This window comes from Xenopus laevis, chromosome 7L (assembly GCF_017654675.1).
Source record: "Xenopus laevis strain J_2021 chromosome 7L, Xenopus_laevis_v10.1, whole genome shotgun sequence".
NCBI classification, from domain to species: domain Eukaryota; kingdom Metazoa; phylum Chordata; class Amphibia; order Anura; family Pipidae; genus Xenopus; species Xenopus laevis.
In genome coordinates this window covers 69,967,058-69,986,411 of record NC_054383.1, presented here as the reverse complement: position 1 = coordinate 69,986,411, position 19,354 = coordinate 69,967,058, and the positions used below count along the sequence as shown (strand labels likewise).

General features: G+C 36.3%; 1 protein-coding gene across 10 annotated transcripts in view; it reads right to left on the bottom strand.

The window, feature by feature from the left end:
* Positions 1 to 19,354, bottom strand: part of igsf9b.L (immunoglobulin superfamily member 9B L homeolog) — an 84,249-nt gene that overhangs the window by 6,746 nt on the left and 58,149 nt on the right. For 2 of the 10 annotated variants that reach the window (XM_041569166.1, XM_041569167.1), the window contains exons 16-18: positions 19,074 to 19,235; positions 16,417 to 16,483; positions 13,550 to 15,046 (exon numbers count right to left, since the gene is read on the bottom strand). In XM_041569166.1, the coding sequence (XP_041425100.1) occupies positions 13,550 to 15,046; positions 16,417 to 16,483; positions 19,074 to 19,235 (1,726 nt within the window). Of the gene's footprint in view, positions 1 to 4,655; positions 5,252 to 7,318; positions 8,606 to 13,549; positions 15,047 to 16,416; positions 16,484 to 19,073; positions 19,236 to 19,354 lie in introns of those variants that run through there. The other 8 variants (XM_041569168.1, XM_041569169.1, XM_041569172.1 and 5 more) reach the window with 7 other exon arrangements.

The following is a 19,354-nucleotide window of genomic DNA, read 5'->3' as shown; positions in this document are numbered from 1 at the left end:
CTGTTTGTATAAACAACTGATACAGAATATTTCTGCATTTTGTTGAAAAATGTTCAGTTATTTATTTAAAGGTTGCAAGTAGGTTGTGCAATATTGAAAAAACAAAAAAGCGGTAACAATGAAAACCTTGATGCAAAAGGTATAAATATTAGTTAAATTCTGTGTTGTATTGTTTTGATTATTGTGACATATTTAAGTAGCATCTGGAAAGAAAACAAAGTGCAGCATAAAGTCTGGAAAACTCTTCCGTGCATTACAAGAAGGCTTAAATTGTTTATATTGTAAAGCGCCAAAATAAAATATAAAGCAAAACCGAAGTTTAACAGTTCAATGGAATGGCGTGCAAGGAGAAAAACTGCAAACAATGGCAAAATTCTATGGATTTTGCAAAAATTCACTTTGCTTCCATGTATTTGTTCCTGCTGCTGGCAAGTGCAAATGTATGTGCCTCTGGAATTGGGCAAAACGATTTGTACCTGAAAGTGAGTGGGGCAAAATCAGGTGTAGAAAAATGTAATCATTGCTCATCTTACTAAACTGACACAATCACATGGTGATAATGCCTCAAACCATAACAAAGTACAGATTAGAATTATATTATGCTGGAAACCATAGATTTCATTAGATTCACGCAGATTTAAGATTATATGGTCAGGTTACGAAAGCTCCTAAAATAGGGGGCGGTTCCCAAAATCATGTACAGTACATGGTCAGTGAATACACAATACTGTAAGTAAATAAAGTATTTACAACATTTTGAAAAATTCCCTACTTTTATGGAGATTCATTTACTTCCTTGCTGTAAAACGTCTTGCTTTATGATCAAGACCAAATACACTATATTGCCAAATGTTTCCAGACATCCTTTCTATGTTTAAGCAATACAAAACTACAAATCAATAGGCACAGATGTATAACTAAGCATACAGCCATATCCTCAATACGAATAAATGATAAGCATGGTTTGGAGGGGGCATGTGTGAAATGCGTAATGTGGAGTCTAAATTTTGGTGGAAAAGGATTGTGAATGCAGGCAATAAAGCTTAGTAAAGCAGCAATAATGGCCTTTGGCACATGACAATTTTGTTCTTCCTTCTTAGTGTAAACAGTTTAGTGATGCAATTTCTTTTTTTCAACACTCTAAGGGAGTTATGTAATTAAAGGCCCTAAGTTTGCCCAGAAGCAGCAGTCTATAGCAACCAATCAGCAGGCAGTATTTCCTGGTCATCTGTGTAAAAGCAAACTTCTTATTGGTTGTAATGGGTTACAGCTTCTGGGCAAACATAGGACCTTTAATTACATAACCCCCCTTAGAGTGCTGAAAAAAGAAATGGCATAATTAAACTGTTTACACAAAGAAGGAAGAACAAAATTTATTACATATGGGGGTAATTCCTTACAAAGTAAAATCCCTTCAGAACTGGTTTGCCGATATAGGAAATAAAGAACTCCATGCCTACAGAACAGTTTAGAACACCAACAACCAACAAGGCCCACTGATTGCCCATCAGTGCACACCTAAATTTTTCATACCCGAATCGAAGCAAATACACCAAGAATGTTCTGACATCTAGTGCAAAGCCTCCCCAGAAGCCAAGAGGCTATTATAGCAGCAAAGCGAGCACAAATTATACATGACCTTTTATAAACTTTTGGTTTCAGAATGAGATCTTTGCCAGGATTTTGGCCTTATAGCATATTACTATCAGATAAACACAAGAACGGTATTGCATACCACTGTAGCAGGGACATGTCATATGTATTAAAAAAAGTTAAAAGAAGAATAAATTTGATGCAAACAAAACCTTCATGGCATAAAATAAGCCTGTGCTTATTGGCCAAATAATAAAATTATTGTATGATAGATTCTAAAAAGTAAACATTAGTGCAACTTCTTCCACTAAACTATGGGAAGGTAATACACATTTCACTGAATAGGCTTCTCAGAAAAAAACATTATCTAGTGAATAATGTACAAACATAAATAACATATATCTAGAATAGTTTTTCTGTCTCTGACAGTATAATCACTAAGATATGAATACTATTTATAAGTATTACAATTAATATTCAGTTAACCATATCCCCTGGGGTATTCTGCAGAGGAAGCTATATCAGCATATTTCATTTTCGTATTGAATTTGCATACTGTTCTTTGTCTGACTATACAAATACACCAAAAAAGAGAAACAAAGGCTTCCAGAGTGAAAGTCAAAATCTTTCTAATATTCTTTTTAAATTTTAGGTGAGGTCTCTGGAATTTCGAGACATAAAAAGTTTTTTTTCTATAAGCAGAACACTTCCATTTATGAAATAGCAACTAAATTGAGCAAATAAACTGTGCTGGATTAGTATCTTCAGACTGATTCAGCAGTTTATCTGCCCATGTATGGGCACTCCTTGAATCTCCCCAATAGATATATATAGGCCAGGTTTGGAAATCTTGTTGGGTAGGGACTGATCAGCACGTTAATGATTTTTTTTTTTGACACGCCTGTATAGGCACCCATGATGTTAGATTGCTCGCCTGGGGGCTAAGCGATTGGATCGGGCAGACTTGTACCAGAATGTAGGTGGCAAAATTGAGCAAAGATCCACATATTTGATTATATCCACTTATCAAACGAGTGGATCTTAATGTTCATAGCTGGCCTTTGCATACAGTAGGTCTCTAAGAATAACACTACAAATCTTAGATCCATCTGCAGGACTTCTCACGCTTATTCCTGCCCAAGTTGGATAATAATTTGTAGATAATGTTAAGAAACTATGAGGAACTGGATGTAGATAGTGGGCGCCCCTAGACCCACTACCGTTCGTCACCCCTGTCCCCTCCAGGGGGACAGGAGCAATGGGGATTGGCGCCCTGGAAATTTAAAAAATTAATGTTTTTCCAGCGCATCCCCAGTGTTTTTGAACAAATGTGGGTGTTGTTGGGCAGCATGCCGCCCCCCTAAAATCCTGCCGCCCTAGGCCCGGTCCTAGGTGGCCTTTCCACAAATCCGGGCCTGATTAACAACTCAGTCTGGCAATCAACAAAAAGGGGCCTTTCAGCTCGAACAGTCATTAAGGAAGCCAAGAGTGAGATTGGCACCTAAAAGCTACCAAACTATTTCTTATTTAAATGGGTTGTTCACCTTTGAGTTAACTTTTAGTACAGGCATGGGACCTGTTATCCAGAATGCTCGGGGCCTGGGGTTTTCCAAATAATGGATCTTTCTGTAATTTGAATCTTCATTAGTTAAATCTACTAAAAGATCATGTAACATTAATTAAGCCAAACAGGCTGGCTATGCATCCAATAAGGATTATTTGTATTTTAGCTGGAATTAGTAATTCTATAACATACTAAAAGTTAACTTAAATGGATTCTGTCATGATTTTTATGATGTCGTTTTTATTTCTAAATTACAGTTTACACTGCAAATAATTCACTCTACAATATAACATTTCATTGTAATATTGGTGTGCATACAGCCATTTCAGGCCATTTTGCCTGGTCATGTACTTTCAAAAAGAGCCAGCACCTTAGGATGGAACTGCTTTCTGGCAGGCTGTTGTTTCTCCTATTCAATGTAACTGAATGTATTGCAGTGGGATCTGGATTTTACTATTGAGTGCTGTTCTTAGATCTACCAGGCAGCTTTTATCTTGTGTTAGGGAGCTGCTATCTGGTTACCTTTCCATTGTTCTGCTGATGGGCTGCTGGGGGGAAAGGTAGGGGTGATATCACTCCAACTTGCAGTACATCAGTAAAGAGTGACTGAAATTTATCAGAGCACGACACATGACTGGGGGCAGCTGGGAAACTGACAATATGTCTAGCCCCATGTCAAAAAAAATAATCTGTTCGCTCTTTTGAGAAATGGATTTCAGTGCAGAAGTCTTCTGGAGCAGCACTATTAACTGATGTGTTTTGAAAATGTTTTTTTCCCGTGACAGTATCCCTTTAAAGGTGAACCACCCCTTTAAGAAAGCCCTTTGAGGAACAATTCCTCAATTAACAATGTTTTCCCCCCCAAACCCCTGTGAGTTCTTTAACTCCCACTGGGTTTCCTTAATGACTGCTTGAGCTAAAGGCTTGTGCAGTCATAAATCATTCCCTAGGTTTGCTCAGTCTTCACCAATGAAAACAAATCTCTTCAATAGTTGCTATTGTTTATAGTACCTGGGAAATCTTTACAGCATAAACTCTGGTACATTTATTTCACCCTACAAAGAACCTGTCACATGCTTATTTTATTCATGAAAATGATTGCATATGTTCTGGGGTAATTGTAGGCTAGATCTCCTTCTGGGTAATGTTATAAAAGGTCCAAAGTTTGTCCAGGTATATGCCACCTGATGATTGCTTTTATTCATTTATGCTCTGTTCATTCATGCTATCTTCATATACAGAGATGAACTTGAAATTTGTGTTATGATTTTGATTAATAACTTAAGTTAACTGTTGTGGAGAATAATACTCTTTGTTTATGTAATTGTAAAATGATTCTAGTTAATATAATTGTAAAATCATTCTAAAGAGAGTATCAACACTCTATAAATAATACATGATACATGATTGAGAGGTTAAAAATTAGAAGGCACAAATATATCTGGCAAAATAGATTTTGTTTATGTTTCCCATATGCAGTATATCAAGAATACTGTATTTTAAAACCAGATGCAAAAGCAAACAGTAAAGACTTTACTATGTTTATTTCATGTTCTCCTCCTCTACCATTTTTGATTAAATTACCAAAAGTCTTACTGTGAGCTTCTTTTTCATCTATTGTGTGATATCCATAATACTACTAGAGCCTATAGTTATAAAAAGATGCTGGATAAATGTTGATAGTGCTCTTGAACTTATCTCAGGTATAAGGATATTTTTCATTTAGGCACCATGTCAGATATTGGAAGCCTGCAGGTTATTCAAATATATTAACTATGTGTTTTTTAATAAAACACTAATACATTTACTACAATGCACCCATCGGTATCATGTTAATCATGTCCATTGTATTGTTCTTTGGTCACCCAGTTGAAATGAAAGGTGCTGCTGGTTTATTAAAGACAAGAATTGCTGCACTAAATCGTTTAATATTGGCCTGCATATGGGCATTATGGTTTCCACTGAAATCAGGTTGCAACAACAAGGGTCAAAGCTCTCCTATATGGCTGTTACGGCTTCCCATATTGCATACTGTTGCACTCATGCTTCTTTATTTTCATAGAGTCGAATAAGTGTGGCATACAGTAGATGAATCTTGAGATAAATGAAAAAAGGGGATACATGAATAATAGTATATAGTATAGTATATAATGATTGATCAAAGTATTTCTAGTCCAGTGAGCAGTTTGAAATGATATAGGTATACTGATGATATACACAGTATGTTTTATATTACATGGACATGCTCTAACTATTTTACTGTACTAACCTTACACTAAAACCACCACTGGGACATGAAAAGACAATACCTGAGACTTGTTATAACATCAGACAAATAGAAACCAGGCTACTTATTAAACATAACAGCATTTCACATTTAGACAAAACAACAATGAATTATAAGCTATGGGACAACTAAAATCAATCAGTATTTGTGCTAAGTGCTATAATGTATATGCATGCAATGGTAAAAAGTTAACTTTTTTAAATCCCTGCCTTGGATTTCAATGATCTACGGTCATTGACCATCGTAATTACTGTAGAAAGATCATTTGGGAGACAAATCCTCATTTGTTCTATCATCAAAAAAATGTTTCCTATATGGAAAAGAACTTTATGGAAGAGACTTTTTAAATACAATCAGTTCAAAATGTGTTCCTTTTCTAAAACATTCAAGTTACAATACCCTCTCAGAAATGTCTCTTTACATGCAATCTTAATTTTAATAATTTTTAATAGAAACAACAAAGCATAGGTCTGCCTAGATGTATTTAAACTGTCTTCTAAAAGAGGCTCAGGCAAAAAAGGCTGCATGCAGATTGACTAGTTGCTGAAATAGTAGATTGATTATTTCAGAAACAGCAAAGGTTTTTTAGCTCATATTTAAAATCTTTTTATTTTTTAAAAGCTAAATGCCATGTAAGGAAAAAAAAAACATATTTGCATAGCTTATCTGGCATGCAGATTCTCATTTGTATATTTGTGTTTATTAGACAAGCTGAAGTTACTACAGTGTTCCTAGTTGAAGTAATCAGTTAAAAGATATCCACAGATCCCAGAGAAACAGAACTCCAGATGCCAAATTTACTTAAAAATGGTAGAATGCTTGATTTGTTTTACTAAGCAACATCACTTTTTAATCTCAGAGAGTCCTAAAAAATGTAAAATAAATTTAAAAATATAAACACGGATGACAAAAAAGACGAAGACACAAAGTAGGAGTGAAAACTAGTGTGAAGAGGGAATATTGCTTTTAGGGGAATAGCAAATACAAGACTGCCGGGTAGCTGCCTGCAGTAGGGTATCACCATCGAAGGAAGGGAGGAAGACGGAGGATGTAGGTTGCTACAGTCACAGCGTTAGAACAAAGCTTTTTTCATGCATAGGAGCTGCACTGGTCTCCTTTAAAGGGGAACCTGGCGCCCTCACAAAAATCCGACATCAAGAAGCCCTTGATGAAGAGCCTCTAGCAGCATGCTAACAACTTTACATGCAAGACAATTATTTACAAGATAATGTAAGTGATACAGTTAATGCATAGCCATTTTAAACTTAGCAAAGTTTATTGTGTATTACAGAATGATTTGTTTATGCAACACAAAAAACCACAGACAAACATCATGGCTGCATAAAGTATTCTAATAAATGAGTTTGTGAGTCTGATAAAATGTATCAGTATCAAGTGCCATAACTGATATAAAAATACTATATCAACAGGCAGCGGCTTCATTACTTCCATATAAACATAATGAATGAAGGCTTTACATTTTAATTTGTTCATGTTTTGAGACCATGATGAGCATAGCAGACTTTTAATCCCTTGAGCGCTGCAATGCAGAACTGCTGGTTATTTATTTTTGTTCTAATTTATAATATACACTATAATATACACATATAGGGAGAGGCAATTTAATAAATAAGTGAGAAATTACACCAGACTATGGGGTATATTTATCAGAGTGAAATTAGAGATCACCGCAGTCCTCTAGCGTGAAATCCCGCCACACTCCATTCATTTCTATGGGATTTTTAAAGGTATATTTATCAATGGGTGAACTTTCACCCATTGATAAATACGCTTTAAAAAATCCCATAGATATTAATAGAGAGTCGTAGAATTTCAATCTAGTGAACTGTGGTGATCTCTAACTTCCCTCTTTGATAAATATGCCCCTTATTATTTTAATATGTTTGGAGCTGTCATCTGATATTGTATATTTTGGTGGCAAGTTGGTGGAAAAGAGTTTCAATCATTCCTTTTTTTTTAATTTTAAATCTGGGATTCATAACTAAAGTTATTCTTACCTCTACAGTTTTTTTTCTTACCGTAAGATATACAGTAAAAAAAAAGTTTAACTTCTTTGTAAATAGAAAAACTCCACAGCAAGGAAAAGTATTTATTCAAATACATTTTTATTAAGACGTACAGAAATATATATATATATATATTTGTATATATATTAAAATACTGAGAATTTTTCCAATGAATCTTTACTGTTCATGCAATTCTGCACAAAACTAGATTGTATCTAAGGTTAACAAACACAAAACAAGTACTGTATGTTGATCAACTGGCACTGAAGTTCACAAAATCTCTAAAAAAACACTTGCCATCTGGACTAAAATACAGACATTGATATGTGCAAACTGTGCCCCAGTATTGCTTTGTTAAGGAAAAAAGATAATCAGCACTCAAGGAATTATTTCAGTGTTATGCCAGTCTTCAGTGTCATGGTCTCCATCAAATGCAGTTCACAGGGCTGAAATTGATGTGTAGACAAGACACAGGAACAGGTGCAACTTTTTGCCCTTCCTGACACATGTGATAACTATATTATCCATGTGTGATGAGACGTGATGAAGCCACTCATTGATTATAATAATGACATTTGAAAGCTGAGCCTTATGATGTTCTTCAAGCATTATGCTCCGTTCCCCTTTAAAGCAGGTAATGGGTTTAATAAACAGAGTGATAAGTACCACCCATATGCTGCCACCCTCCATTAGCCCACCCTGCCCTTCCCTCTTCCCCCTTCAGACATGGATCACCCTTACCTATTGAACGGAGGAGTTGATGACGTCAATACTGCTCAGATAGCTGAGATCAATCAGAAACAGACACAGTTACCATGGGCAGGATGGTGGAAAGTGATGTGCTTTGGATTCGGAATTAAAATGGCAACCGGCAGTTATAACAGGTATGTGCAAATTAAAACTCTGCATGGTCTAAGACTCAATGGCATACCCTATGCTCACTAAATGTAAAACATCTTACACACACTCCTGACGACAAAGAAGGCGTTTCTTCTTTTTTCATATCATCTTTAACCTCTTTAATAATGTGTAATTTTTTTAAAGCCCCTGTTTTGCAAAATAGAGTTAAAGCTCTTCTGGGGGACTACTGTATGGTGAAATTTTACTTGCTGAATATCTCAAAAATGTACAATTCTGTAAAAAATAAAATGAAAACTTATTAGCTGTTATCATATACTACTGATTCTGCCAATATTCAATGCAAAGTGATGCAAAAGGGCAATGACAGACGTAGAGGTTTGGCGCCCACAGGAGATCAGGAAATAATGCATTTTCCTGCAATTAAGTCAGCTTGTCACATGTAAAGTGTTTAACCTGCCACAATCCTCATTTTAAGACGCTTCCCCAAGGTGATCCCCTGCAGGTAGCAAACCACTATGACTCTCATTGCCCTAAGGAGTACTGTTTTACAACTTCTGTATTGCCTTACGTGAAAAAAAACATTGCCACCTTACTGAGTAATAAACATGTAACAATGTGAAAGACAATGCTGTATGAAAAGTGTTATCTGTAGATCCCTCCAGTAGATGACGAAGTCAGTCTCTTTTCTATATTTCTGCCCACCCTGTTCAGGTTAAAACAGCAAGATATTTGAGGCACTGAAGATAAATGAAATGAAAAAAAAAGGCTGAATTTGCTTTTTGTACCAGAGGTACCAAACAGAATCAAGATGTCACTATCTTTGTCCATTTAGAGCTCCAACACGGGGCCCTTTTACTACTACATGCCACAGGCATCTATGTGACCACATAGTTCTCGGTATATTTACTAGGTTGGTGATTTGCTACTTAATACACATTGTTTGTACATAAGCCTCAGTTGCTTTTTTAAATAACCTTGTATAAAATGCTGCCAGTTTTAAAGGCGTACCATAATTTTCACGCACCAGATCTAATGACACTAAATTGAACTCAGACTAACAGTCAGTTAACAGACTGGCCTTAGCCTTTACTTTATGCTAAACTAAACAGACAACATAGTCCATTTTATTAAATTATTACAGCATGCCTGCCTCATTCTAGAATGTCTTTCTGATTCAGTTCTACTTCATGCATCTCTGGATTTGACCAGCTAGTTCATTTTCACTATTTCTGTATATGATTTCTGATGTGCACTTTGAGAATGCTGAAAATCATCCTGAAAATCATGAAGGTGAGTTCCTGTTGCGTGGGCAAATGGTTTATTCACCTTGTTACACGGTTTGGCCTTGTTGAATATCTGTTCTAGGTGCATCACAATTCAAAATATGCATGGTGTATATTTTAACATCTAGCAGAAAGGACATAGAGCTTTAAAATACAGGTATGTGTTAAACGAAATGTGTGGGGTGCTTTCCCTGTTATGGAGAACCATACCAGTAGTATTAAAATAGGATTTAGAAAGACAAAATCCATCTTATGGGAATATCAATTATAAAGTGCACTTGTAATTGTGATAAAGTGATAAAGTTATACACAAACTCCCCTTTCATCAATAAGAAGAGTAGCTTCAATTACTGTGTTATGTGCAGTTTACATAGGTGATATTCTCAAGCACAACTCTTCAAAGTAATCACCTCATATAGTTCTTAAAAATTGGCTCATTAAATAAATTGACAAATTAATTTACTCAATATTTCAAACAAGTGCAATTCACTGAAGTTCAGGAGAAGGATAATTGGATAGAGGTGCTGTTAGCTGTTGTATTTTTGGATCTTAGCTATTTCGAGGGATGGGGTATATTAAATCTCTTAAAAAATCAATTTATTTGGTTAAAAAAAAATCGATACATTTGGTGTTTTTTTACCTAAAAAACCCCGATATTTGCCATTAAGTTATACATGACCTCGACAGGTTTAAAATGGTGTATTTTTGTATTCGAGTTATTTCCAGGGCGGGGTATAGTATAATCAATCTCGAAAAATGAAAGGTTTTTTTTAACCCAAAAATCTATTTTTTTTTTTTTTACTAGAAAATACCTTGAAAACTCAATTTATTTGTGGAAAACACAACTCGACTCTTAATAAATCTGCCACTTACTATATACCAGGAACCTTGTACTTGGCCACAAAACACCAAGCAAATAAAATACTTGCTAAAACACAGAAACAGTTCAATACAACTACAGTTACCACTGATTTATACCTCAGCGTTCTTCAATAATGCTTACATTTACACCTGATTTCTACATCACCTTATGAACATATACAAAAAGGTCCAGGGTTTGTCCACAGCGTTTTGTGAGTCTTTATAAATCAAATTACTCTCCTTTGGTAATATTGTTCTTGATATTGAATAATAAGAGTTGAAAAAATAATTATCTTTCCAATTTAGTATTTAAATAGGACACTGAAGCACCAAATTACAGAGCTTTTTGGATAAACATGCCATAGCTTGTTGAGATGAGTCTTTTTTGGGGGCTTTAGAGGTTTTGTGGAGATTCAACTAGGATACATTTTGGTAGCAACCCTGCATTAACTCTAGAAAAGCATTTCACATTTTGGCATACAATTAGGTCTGTAGAAGATTATTTTCACAACAGAATATGAAGCTTTTTTGAGATGCTCTTCTGCATAAAGCTCTTTCAGATGTAATCTACAGAAGCTTCAAAAATCTAACTCAAAACAAAAATTAAACTTGCATTACCACAGCAAATATATTCACAAATAGCAATAGAGAATTTTTTCTTATTGGCTGAGGTTGTTTACTGTTCCAAGTATCCATAGGACCATTCCATGTGACTTACCATCCATTGTGAAACACATATGAAGTGGTAGTGCAATTAAACAACTGCAAAACCCCGGGTATACTAAAAAAAACTGAACCAAAAGTAAACATTAGTTGAGAACTCATTATTTTCTCAAAAATTTGAGAAAATCTCAGTGAAATAACCTTATTATGAGATTGATATTTTTTTCCGTTATTTCAACAGTTTCAGAAATGTCTACATATGTTAATCTGGTCCTTAATGTTAATCTGGTTCTTCAATTGATAATTCAGATTCCATTTACTTATGTATTTTTGTAAAAAAAATACCTTGTACAGGTAAGGCATCATTTATCCCCAAATGCTTAGGACACTGGGGTATTATATAAGTGTATTTTTCTGTAAATTGTATCATCATGCATAGTTCTACTGGAAAAAAAACTTTGAAAAATAAATAAATAGGATTGTTTCGGTACCAATATGACTTTATGCATCTTATTTACTATCAATTAGAAGGCACTGTTTAACAATTAGAATTATTTGCTTAAAATGGACACTGTGGTACGGAAAACTGAAAATACTATGATGCATAATGTGAATTCATGCGTAAGAACAATTTTTAGTGTACTGTATAGTCTCTTAGTCTCTCTCTCTCTCTCTCTCTCTCTCTTTTTCTCTCTCTCTCTCTCTATATATATATATTCTCTTACACATTAAAGTGATACCGACAACCCTATCAAAAGGATCATATCTGCATGAATTAAAACACATGCCAGGTGCAACTCCAGCTGACCATCTTTCAGCAAGTTCCCACTATATTGAGGCAGGACAAAGTTCAAATAGCCTGGAGTACCATTTACATGTGTACGTCAGTCTAGCTTATCACACCTGTGATACCCAGTGTGTACAGCACTAACAGGGTGATCTCAAGGCTGGCAGTTGAAAGTTAGTTTTAGCTGTAGGAAAAAAAAAGAAAAGAAGTATGACATAGGTAAAGTTTACTGACACAGAAATGAGAAAAGGTCACCAGGGCTTGCTTTCTTCAGAACACCTAAATGCAGTTAAAGGAACAAATTATGTCTTGGTTTTGATTGCTATTTTGCACAATTTCATAAATCAATCAAAAAACACCCATATAAAAAGCCCCACCTCTAATATTTGAGTCCACGAGTTAAAAAAAATGGGTCTTTTCATTAAAGGGACAGTTTTAACAAGTTTTAACTGCCAAAAAAATGGTAAATGTGAGTGGCATTACAGACACATGGTAGGGCAGATCTACTAACAGTCAAAATTGCTTTTTGGCTTTTATCTCCATCTCTGACAATGAAAGTCAATGGGGCAAATTCACTAAGAAGCGAAGTTGCGCGAGGCGCAACTTCGCCGCACTTCGCCGCACTTCGCCAGGCGTAGTTTCGCCAGGGCTCCGCAAATTCACTAAAATCCGAAGTTGCACACAGGGGTAGCGTAAGGTTGCGAAGTTGCGCTAGCGTTGATTCGCTATATAAAGCGAAGTTACGCTAGCGAAGGCTAATTTGCATACAGCACGAAATTCAAATTTCAATGGAGGAACACGTATCTGCACTACAAATGCCTAGAAAACCTTCAAATCAGCAAATAAAAATGTTATTTTGCCCTACACATGTGCCCACTGTCTAGGTAAGTTGCCATGAGTCAGGAAATGTAGGGGGGAGGAAGGGGAGCCCCAAAAATTTTTCGATCTTTTTCAGCCTATCAGCCATCATGTAGAAAACACGCCAGCGTTTTTTTGGGACTTAGAAAAAAAATTGACTTTTTTTTAAACAATCCCTATCTACTCTATTGCGCCTTGCCAGGTCTGAGGTGGCAAAGGAAGTCTAGCGTAAAAGGTAGCGTTCAGTACACTGCGCAAGTTAGTGAATTTGCGTAGTTTCGTCGCTAGCGAAACTTCGCCTGGCGTAAGGTTGCGAAGTAACACTAGCGAAACTACGCCAGCGTTCGTTAGTGAATTTGCGCAGTAGCGAAAATGCCAAACGCTAGCGAATTAACGCTAGCGTTCGGCGCTTCGCGCCTTAGTGAATTTGCCACATAATCTCTCTTTGGGTCAAATGATCTAATTAAAAAAAATTAAAAAAGATTCAATGCACCCCCCACTCCATCTTACTCAGTAATGTGGCAATGTTTCGTAAACAATACACTGTAAAATTAAGTACCATGTGCAAAAGTGTGATCTCTCCATGTTAACTTTTTGTCTCATAGATAATGATTACACATTTTGTTGCAAATTTTCCAGAAATGTAGTTGTGAATTCCATCATTCGTAAAATAATGTGAGGAACCTTTGACTTTACTGAGGCATAAATAGAAGACTTCTTCTTTTGAAAGCAGAGCTTTGTCAATACTACTAGTGTTACACTCACCCTGCAGTGCACAGCACCGCCGTCTCTGCATGCAGTCGCTCTTCTCCTATTCTCCTCCATCCTTCAACATGGGGGGAGGTATCAGGTGGAGTTGATCGATAGCTAGGACTTTCCCTATGGCTGCTGTTGGCTGGGGATCCAGAGGAAGGTGGTGATTTGTGTAAAAATCCTGGTGGCTGGAGAGCAATGCCAGAGCAATCAGATGGTGGAGGCAGAAGACCAGGTCGAGGCCTGGCCCTTACACTTAGTTCAGGCGAACCATGTCTGGAGCTCAGGGGACTTTGGGTAAGTGGTGAAAGACGGGATGGTTGCAATACCACCTGGTGTAGACTAGGTTCAAGTCTACGATGCTGCCTGGGGCTCATCTGTGGACGTGGACGACTTTCAAACCAACGAGCATCCATCCCTAAGGGTCCCGGTTCAGGAATGTCTGGATATGGAAGCACCGGTATCCCCATTCCTTGGCTAGTGTGCCTTAGCTGGCTTTGAGCTGCCAGTTGCATAGCTGCATCCTGCCAGGATGGATGTGGAGGTGGTGGACATCTGCTGGGTAGTCTTCCTACCCATCCTGGGTGTGATTCCAGGGGCAGGATGGCAGCATATGAGGGTACGTGTAACGAGCTTGGTGGTGGATGTCCATGTGGAAAAGGAATAGGTGGTGGTGGTGGAAGGGGCCTCCGTATTTCACTAGTCTCATATCGATGCTGTACAAACATAGATGGAGAGGTTGGGGCTTCTAATCCCACAAAGGGAAAATCAGGGCCTCCCCACTGCTCTGGAGAACGCCCCCCAATTGGTGTGTGTGTTAAAGGAAGGGTACTAGTGGAACTATTTTCCCCGTTTTCCTCTGGAATTGGGGGAAATGATCCTTCTGGAAGTAATGGGGGAGAGGACATCACTGAGCTAAGTGGGCTGACCTCTGGCATATAGAATGGTGGAGGTGGATCTGAATCTAAAGGGCTACTACTAAGGTATCCATACAAATGACCATGATGATATCCACCTGGCCTAGACTGACCAGAAGGTTGTTGTCTTCCTTCAGAAAGCTGATGTTGGAAGCGAGGACTGTAGGCAGGAGGCTGAAGAGGAGAGTCCTGGCTTGAGGAGAGTGGAGTTAGCTGAGACTTTAGGCCAGATGGCTCATCATTTTCTTCATCTGACTGTCGAAATTCTGGATACATATCTGTCTCTTCAGCAAATGGAAAACCCTGAATCCTGCGACTCCTAAGAGTGGGTTCTTGTTCTTGTCCACTTGTCACAAATCGTCCATCTGGCCCCCTGCTAATCAACTCAATTGGTGTTGTGACTTCAGCCTCTGCCTGGCTGACACTATATTTTTTGCTTGTCATGGCACGTTTTGTCTTCTTGTAAAGAGAAAGCTCTTTCTCACGCCCAGGACTCAGTGGTCGCTTTGATGGGGGTCCCTGGTCTTCAGAGGATTCGGATGGAGCACGAAGTGTCCGTACACTCTCTGGACTCACCTTACCAGAAGATAACCTGCGGGGAGTAAAAAGGAGGGTGACACAATCTTAATGTTGATACATTAACAGCAATTATATGTATTATGTTAACATACAAGGATTTGCAAGAGCTTTAATGTCCTCAATAAATGATCTAATTACAAATTAATATTTTGAAAACACTAAGGGCGTTATTTATTAAACTCTGCATTTATCTGGTCGGGCTTTTTGGGCCAAAACTCAAATTTTTAAAGTTTTCAAGATTTATTAAAGCCCGATGCTACAAAAAGCCAGAATCCAAAAATCAGCCTCTCAGACCTACCTAGATTGTGTATAAATCAATGGCAGAGGTCCCTATCCTAATTAGAAGTTATAGTGGTCTGCGCCGAGTTTTAGCCCGTAAATCCAATAGTTTTGGGCTTTTCGGGGGGAAAAAAACTTGAAAAGATAGTACAATACGATTTTCCTACGATTTTTTCAGGTTTGAAACACTGTTTTCAAAAGTACCCAATCTTTGAACTTTTATTTTTAAGCAAGGTTTTTTAAACATGTTTAAAGCATGTTCTTTTAAACATGTTCTTTTGTAATAGTTCAATGTATTTTTGCAGCATCTGTACATCCTTCCTTTTTAAGAAGATGCTTAGAGCCTGCTGATGAAAAAATGCCACACAGCATGATAGTACCACCGTCATTGCTTCCTACAGGATTCACGTCTTTTGAAGTGTTGGCAGAGTATGATATGCTTTGAACTTGTCAGAACAAATATTTGTCTTACCTAACCACAATACCTGTCTGCATCAGGTCAATTTCATGTTTTGGCAGGCTCCAAATGTGTTTTGACATGTTTCTTTTTGAGCAATGCATTTTTTGTACTACACTCTCATGCATGCATGCACTATGTATGTGTGTATATATATATATATATATATATATATATATATATATATATATATATATATATATACACATTAAGATTGTTGACTGGTGTACTTTTCCTTTAGACTTAATTACTTGTACTTGTATTTTTCTGAGATAGTCTGGTGTAAAAAAATACATTCAGCCTATTCAAATCTCAGTATCTCAATATAAAGTATGAAAAAACTCAGTTCAGAAAACACTCAATTCTGTTCACTCAATAGCCAGGATTATTCACAATGAAAGTCAAGACCAGATAGCCTCCCACTGAGTGCACTTCTGCTTTGGACCGCAGGAACCCCGCAACTGTAAATAACACTGCCAACAGCACAGTTCACTTTTCCACAATTCACTTGAGGTGACGTTATTGAGGAGTGGGCAGGGGGGCCTGTGGGGAAAGCTAACACTTTTGAAAAAATAGTTTAGTTTCCCTTTAAAAGGCAAAACACTATATAAGGCTATCTAACACAGTGCTTGTTATAAGGTACTTACGGAGACTCTATACTTTTGCGACAATGTGTAATGGAAAGAGGCGGATCTGTAGGACAGGAATGAGATACTGTAAAAAAAAACACTGTGCTCAAGCAATGCACACAAATTTAAAAATATAAATATAGTACAGGTATGGGACCTGTTATCCAGAGTGGATTAATTATATCATAATTTGGATCAAGTACAAGGTACTGTTTTATTATTATACAGAAAAAGGAAAACATTTGTAAAAATTTGGATTATTTGATTATAATGGAGTCTATGGGAGACAGCCTTTCCGTAATTCTGAGCTTTCTGGATAATGGGTTTCTGGATAACGGATCTTATACTTGTATAATTCAAGAAATGTAACAGAATTAATAAATCTAGATACACTTTTAGTATTCAGTAATAAGGTAAAAAAACTCTAATAATTAGGGCTGTACTAATATATATATATATATATATATATATATATATATATATATATATATATATATATATATATATATATATATATATATGGATTCAGACAAATATTGAATGTTTAGGACAGTTAATGGGAACAAGTTTCTAAACTTGTTACGTGACAATTTTATGTAACAGGTTGTTGAGGATCCACATGCTATACTGGATCTTGTGATCTGTAAAAATCCAGAACATATAGCGAATGTTAAAGTACTAGAAGCCCTGAGGAATTATGACCATAATAATAATATAATTAAATATAATAAAATAATTAAAAATAAATATATATATACAGTATATATATATATATATATATATATATATACATACATATATACTCATCAAAAAAACTCTACATTTTAGAAAAACAAATGTTAGCACCTTACAGTTCTTTAGTGCATAGATTAAGATAACGCAGAACAGATATGGTTGTCATGTAAAACGATATTAAATAAATACTGTTCTCAAATTATTCCCTTAAGAAAGAAAAGTAAAACATTAAGGACCATCTATTGTGATTCTTTTCTTTGGTGTATACAACAGGAGTGAGTTATAAGATCCACTGGATAGGGGCACAAATGGCTCAGCTCAGTGGTTGATACAGGATATGGTACATAAATGTTTACTCAAAATTAATGTAAACAAGGCACCAGGTCAGATTGAAATAGTATCAGCATGGCTTTTTGAAGGTGGGGTTGTAGCAGATGTGATATATTTGGATTTTTATACTGTCCCCCACAAACCACTGCTTTCAAAACAAAGGCCTGTTGGTCTTAGTAATGCTGTTTGTACATGTATAGGAAACTGGCTAAGGATTGTGTACAGAGGGTGGTTGTACATACTTGGAGTAAGGTTCTTAGTGGGGTCCCGTAGAGTTTGTTCTGTATTGGGTTCACTTTTATTTAACTTGTTCAGTAATGACTTAGGGGTAGGGTATTGTAAGTAATGTGTCAGTGATACATTACATACAAACTTGAAATGCTTTCTGTGTGAGTTTACTGTATTACTAACAGTTATTGTGTCCTTTCAGAAAAAGAAAAGAACATCCCGGAGAGAGTTAGAAAAATTTGTAAGGTAACATTTTGGTTTATATTATTATGAATATTGTTTTTTGGAAACAGACATTATTAGAAAGGACACTGGGGGCAGTGTTGCCTGTTGTATATAACTGGGGGATCTGTTTTGGTCATTTAAAACTGAAGAAGGGATTGTAATGACCATTGTATATGGTGTGAATTGGTGTCAATTTTTCAATCTATTAACATTTCTGTACTGCTGGTTCTAATGCTCAAGGTAATATAGCAGAAGTCAGCTCTCCTCAAGTCTGCTGTCCTCAGTAATTGGATGCCTGAGGCAAAGGCTGATCCTCTTGATGTTTCATAACATTTTTTTCTTGAAGTTATAAAGTTACAAAATGGGATATCCAAACCAGAAAATGGCTTAGGACCAAACATCCACCTTGCTTTAATAACTATAATAAACATAGTAAATTAAAATGTAATATGAGTTAGAACAACTTTCTAAATATAATCAATAAGCAATTCTGAAATCTGAATTCCCCTCTCAACAATATGTTTGTGTTCCTGCAGGAAATGTTCACTTTAACATATGAGGCCAGCGCATGCAACAAATTTTGGTGCACACAATGAATTGTAAGTGAAAGCACAACATTTTGTATTAATTCTGACCTGAGCACACAGTGTTTAAAAACTGCGTACAAAAGTTTAAAATGTGTGCACAGAAGAATTTTATTTGCGTACATAGCCAAAAAGGAATTAGAGGGAACATTGCCTGTAGGGGTCACATTTAGAAGACAAATCTCATATTAAATTTCTATGAAAATTTAAAAAACCCTGTTTTAGGAATGTCTGCCAGGGACACCCAGGACATATAAAAAGCCTTTCCACAGTTTAATTTTGTCAGCTCACAAGAAGCCACAAACTTAAACAGCATTAATAACATAAATATGTTATACAGTATATTGGATAAAATTAACCGAACCAGTGACAGTGCTGCCTTACTTGCAAAGCTATTTCGCAAATATGGTGCGCCATCATACTGAATTTCAATTCTCTGGAAGCAATTTAAAAATATATACAGTATAAAGATGTGCAATTTTTTCCTGCATTGGCATAAAGTAATAATGACAGTTATTTAACACTGCAACAGTAAGTTAAGGTTACAGAGCATAATGTGAGCTAAATTATTACCTTTCTTTCTTTTCATCTTGCGCTTGCGCTGCCTGTTCACTACACAGGCAGCCAGTGTGCTGAACAAGACTGCAGCAGCTAAAAAGCAAATGGTGGCAACAATCCCAGCAAGCACTGGTCGAGCAAAACCCTCTTCACTCAGATCAGGAGATGGGAAGACATCTGCAGAGAGACCAACAGAATAGTCACTACACAAAAGCCACAACATGTTTTTTTATTTATAAAACCTTTAGACCATTAAAGTAATAGAAATTACTATAATGCAATTTTTTTCCTTGCAC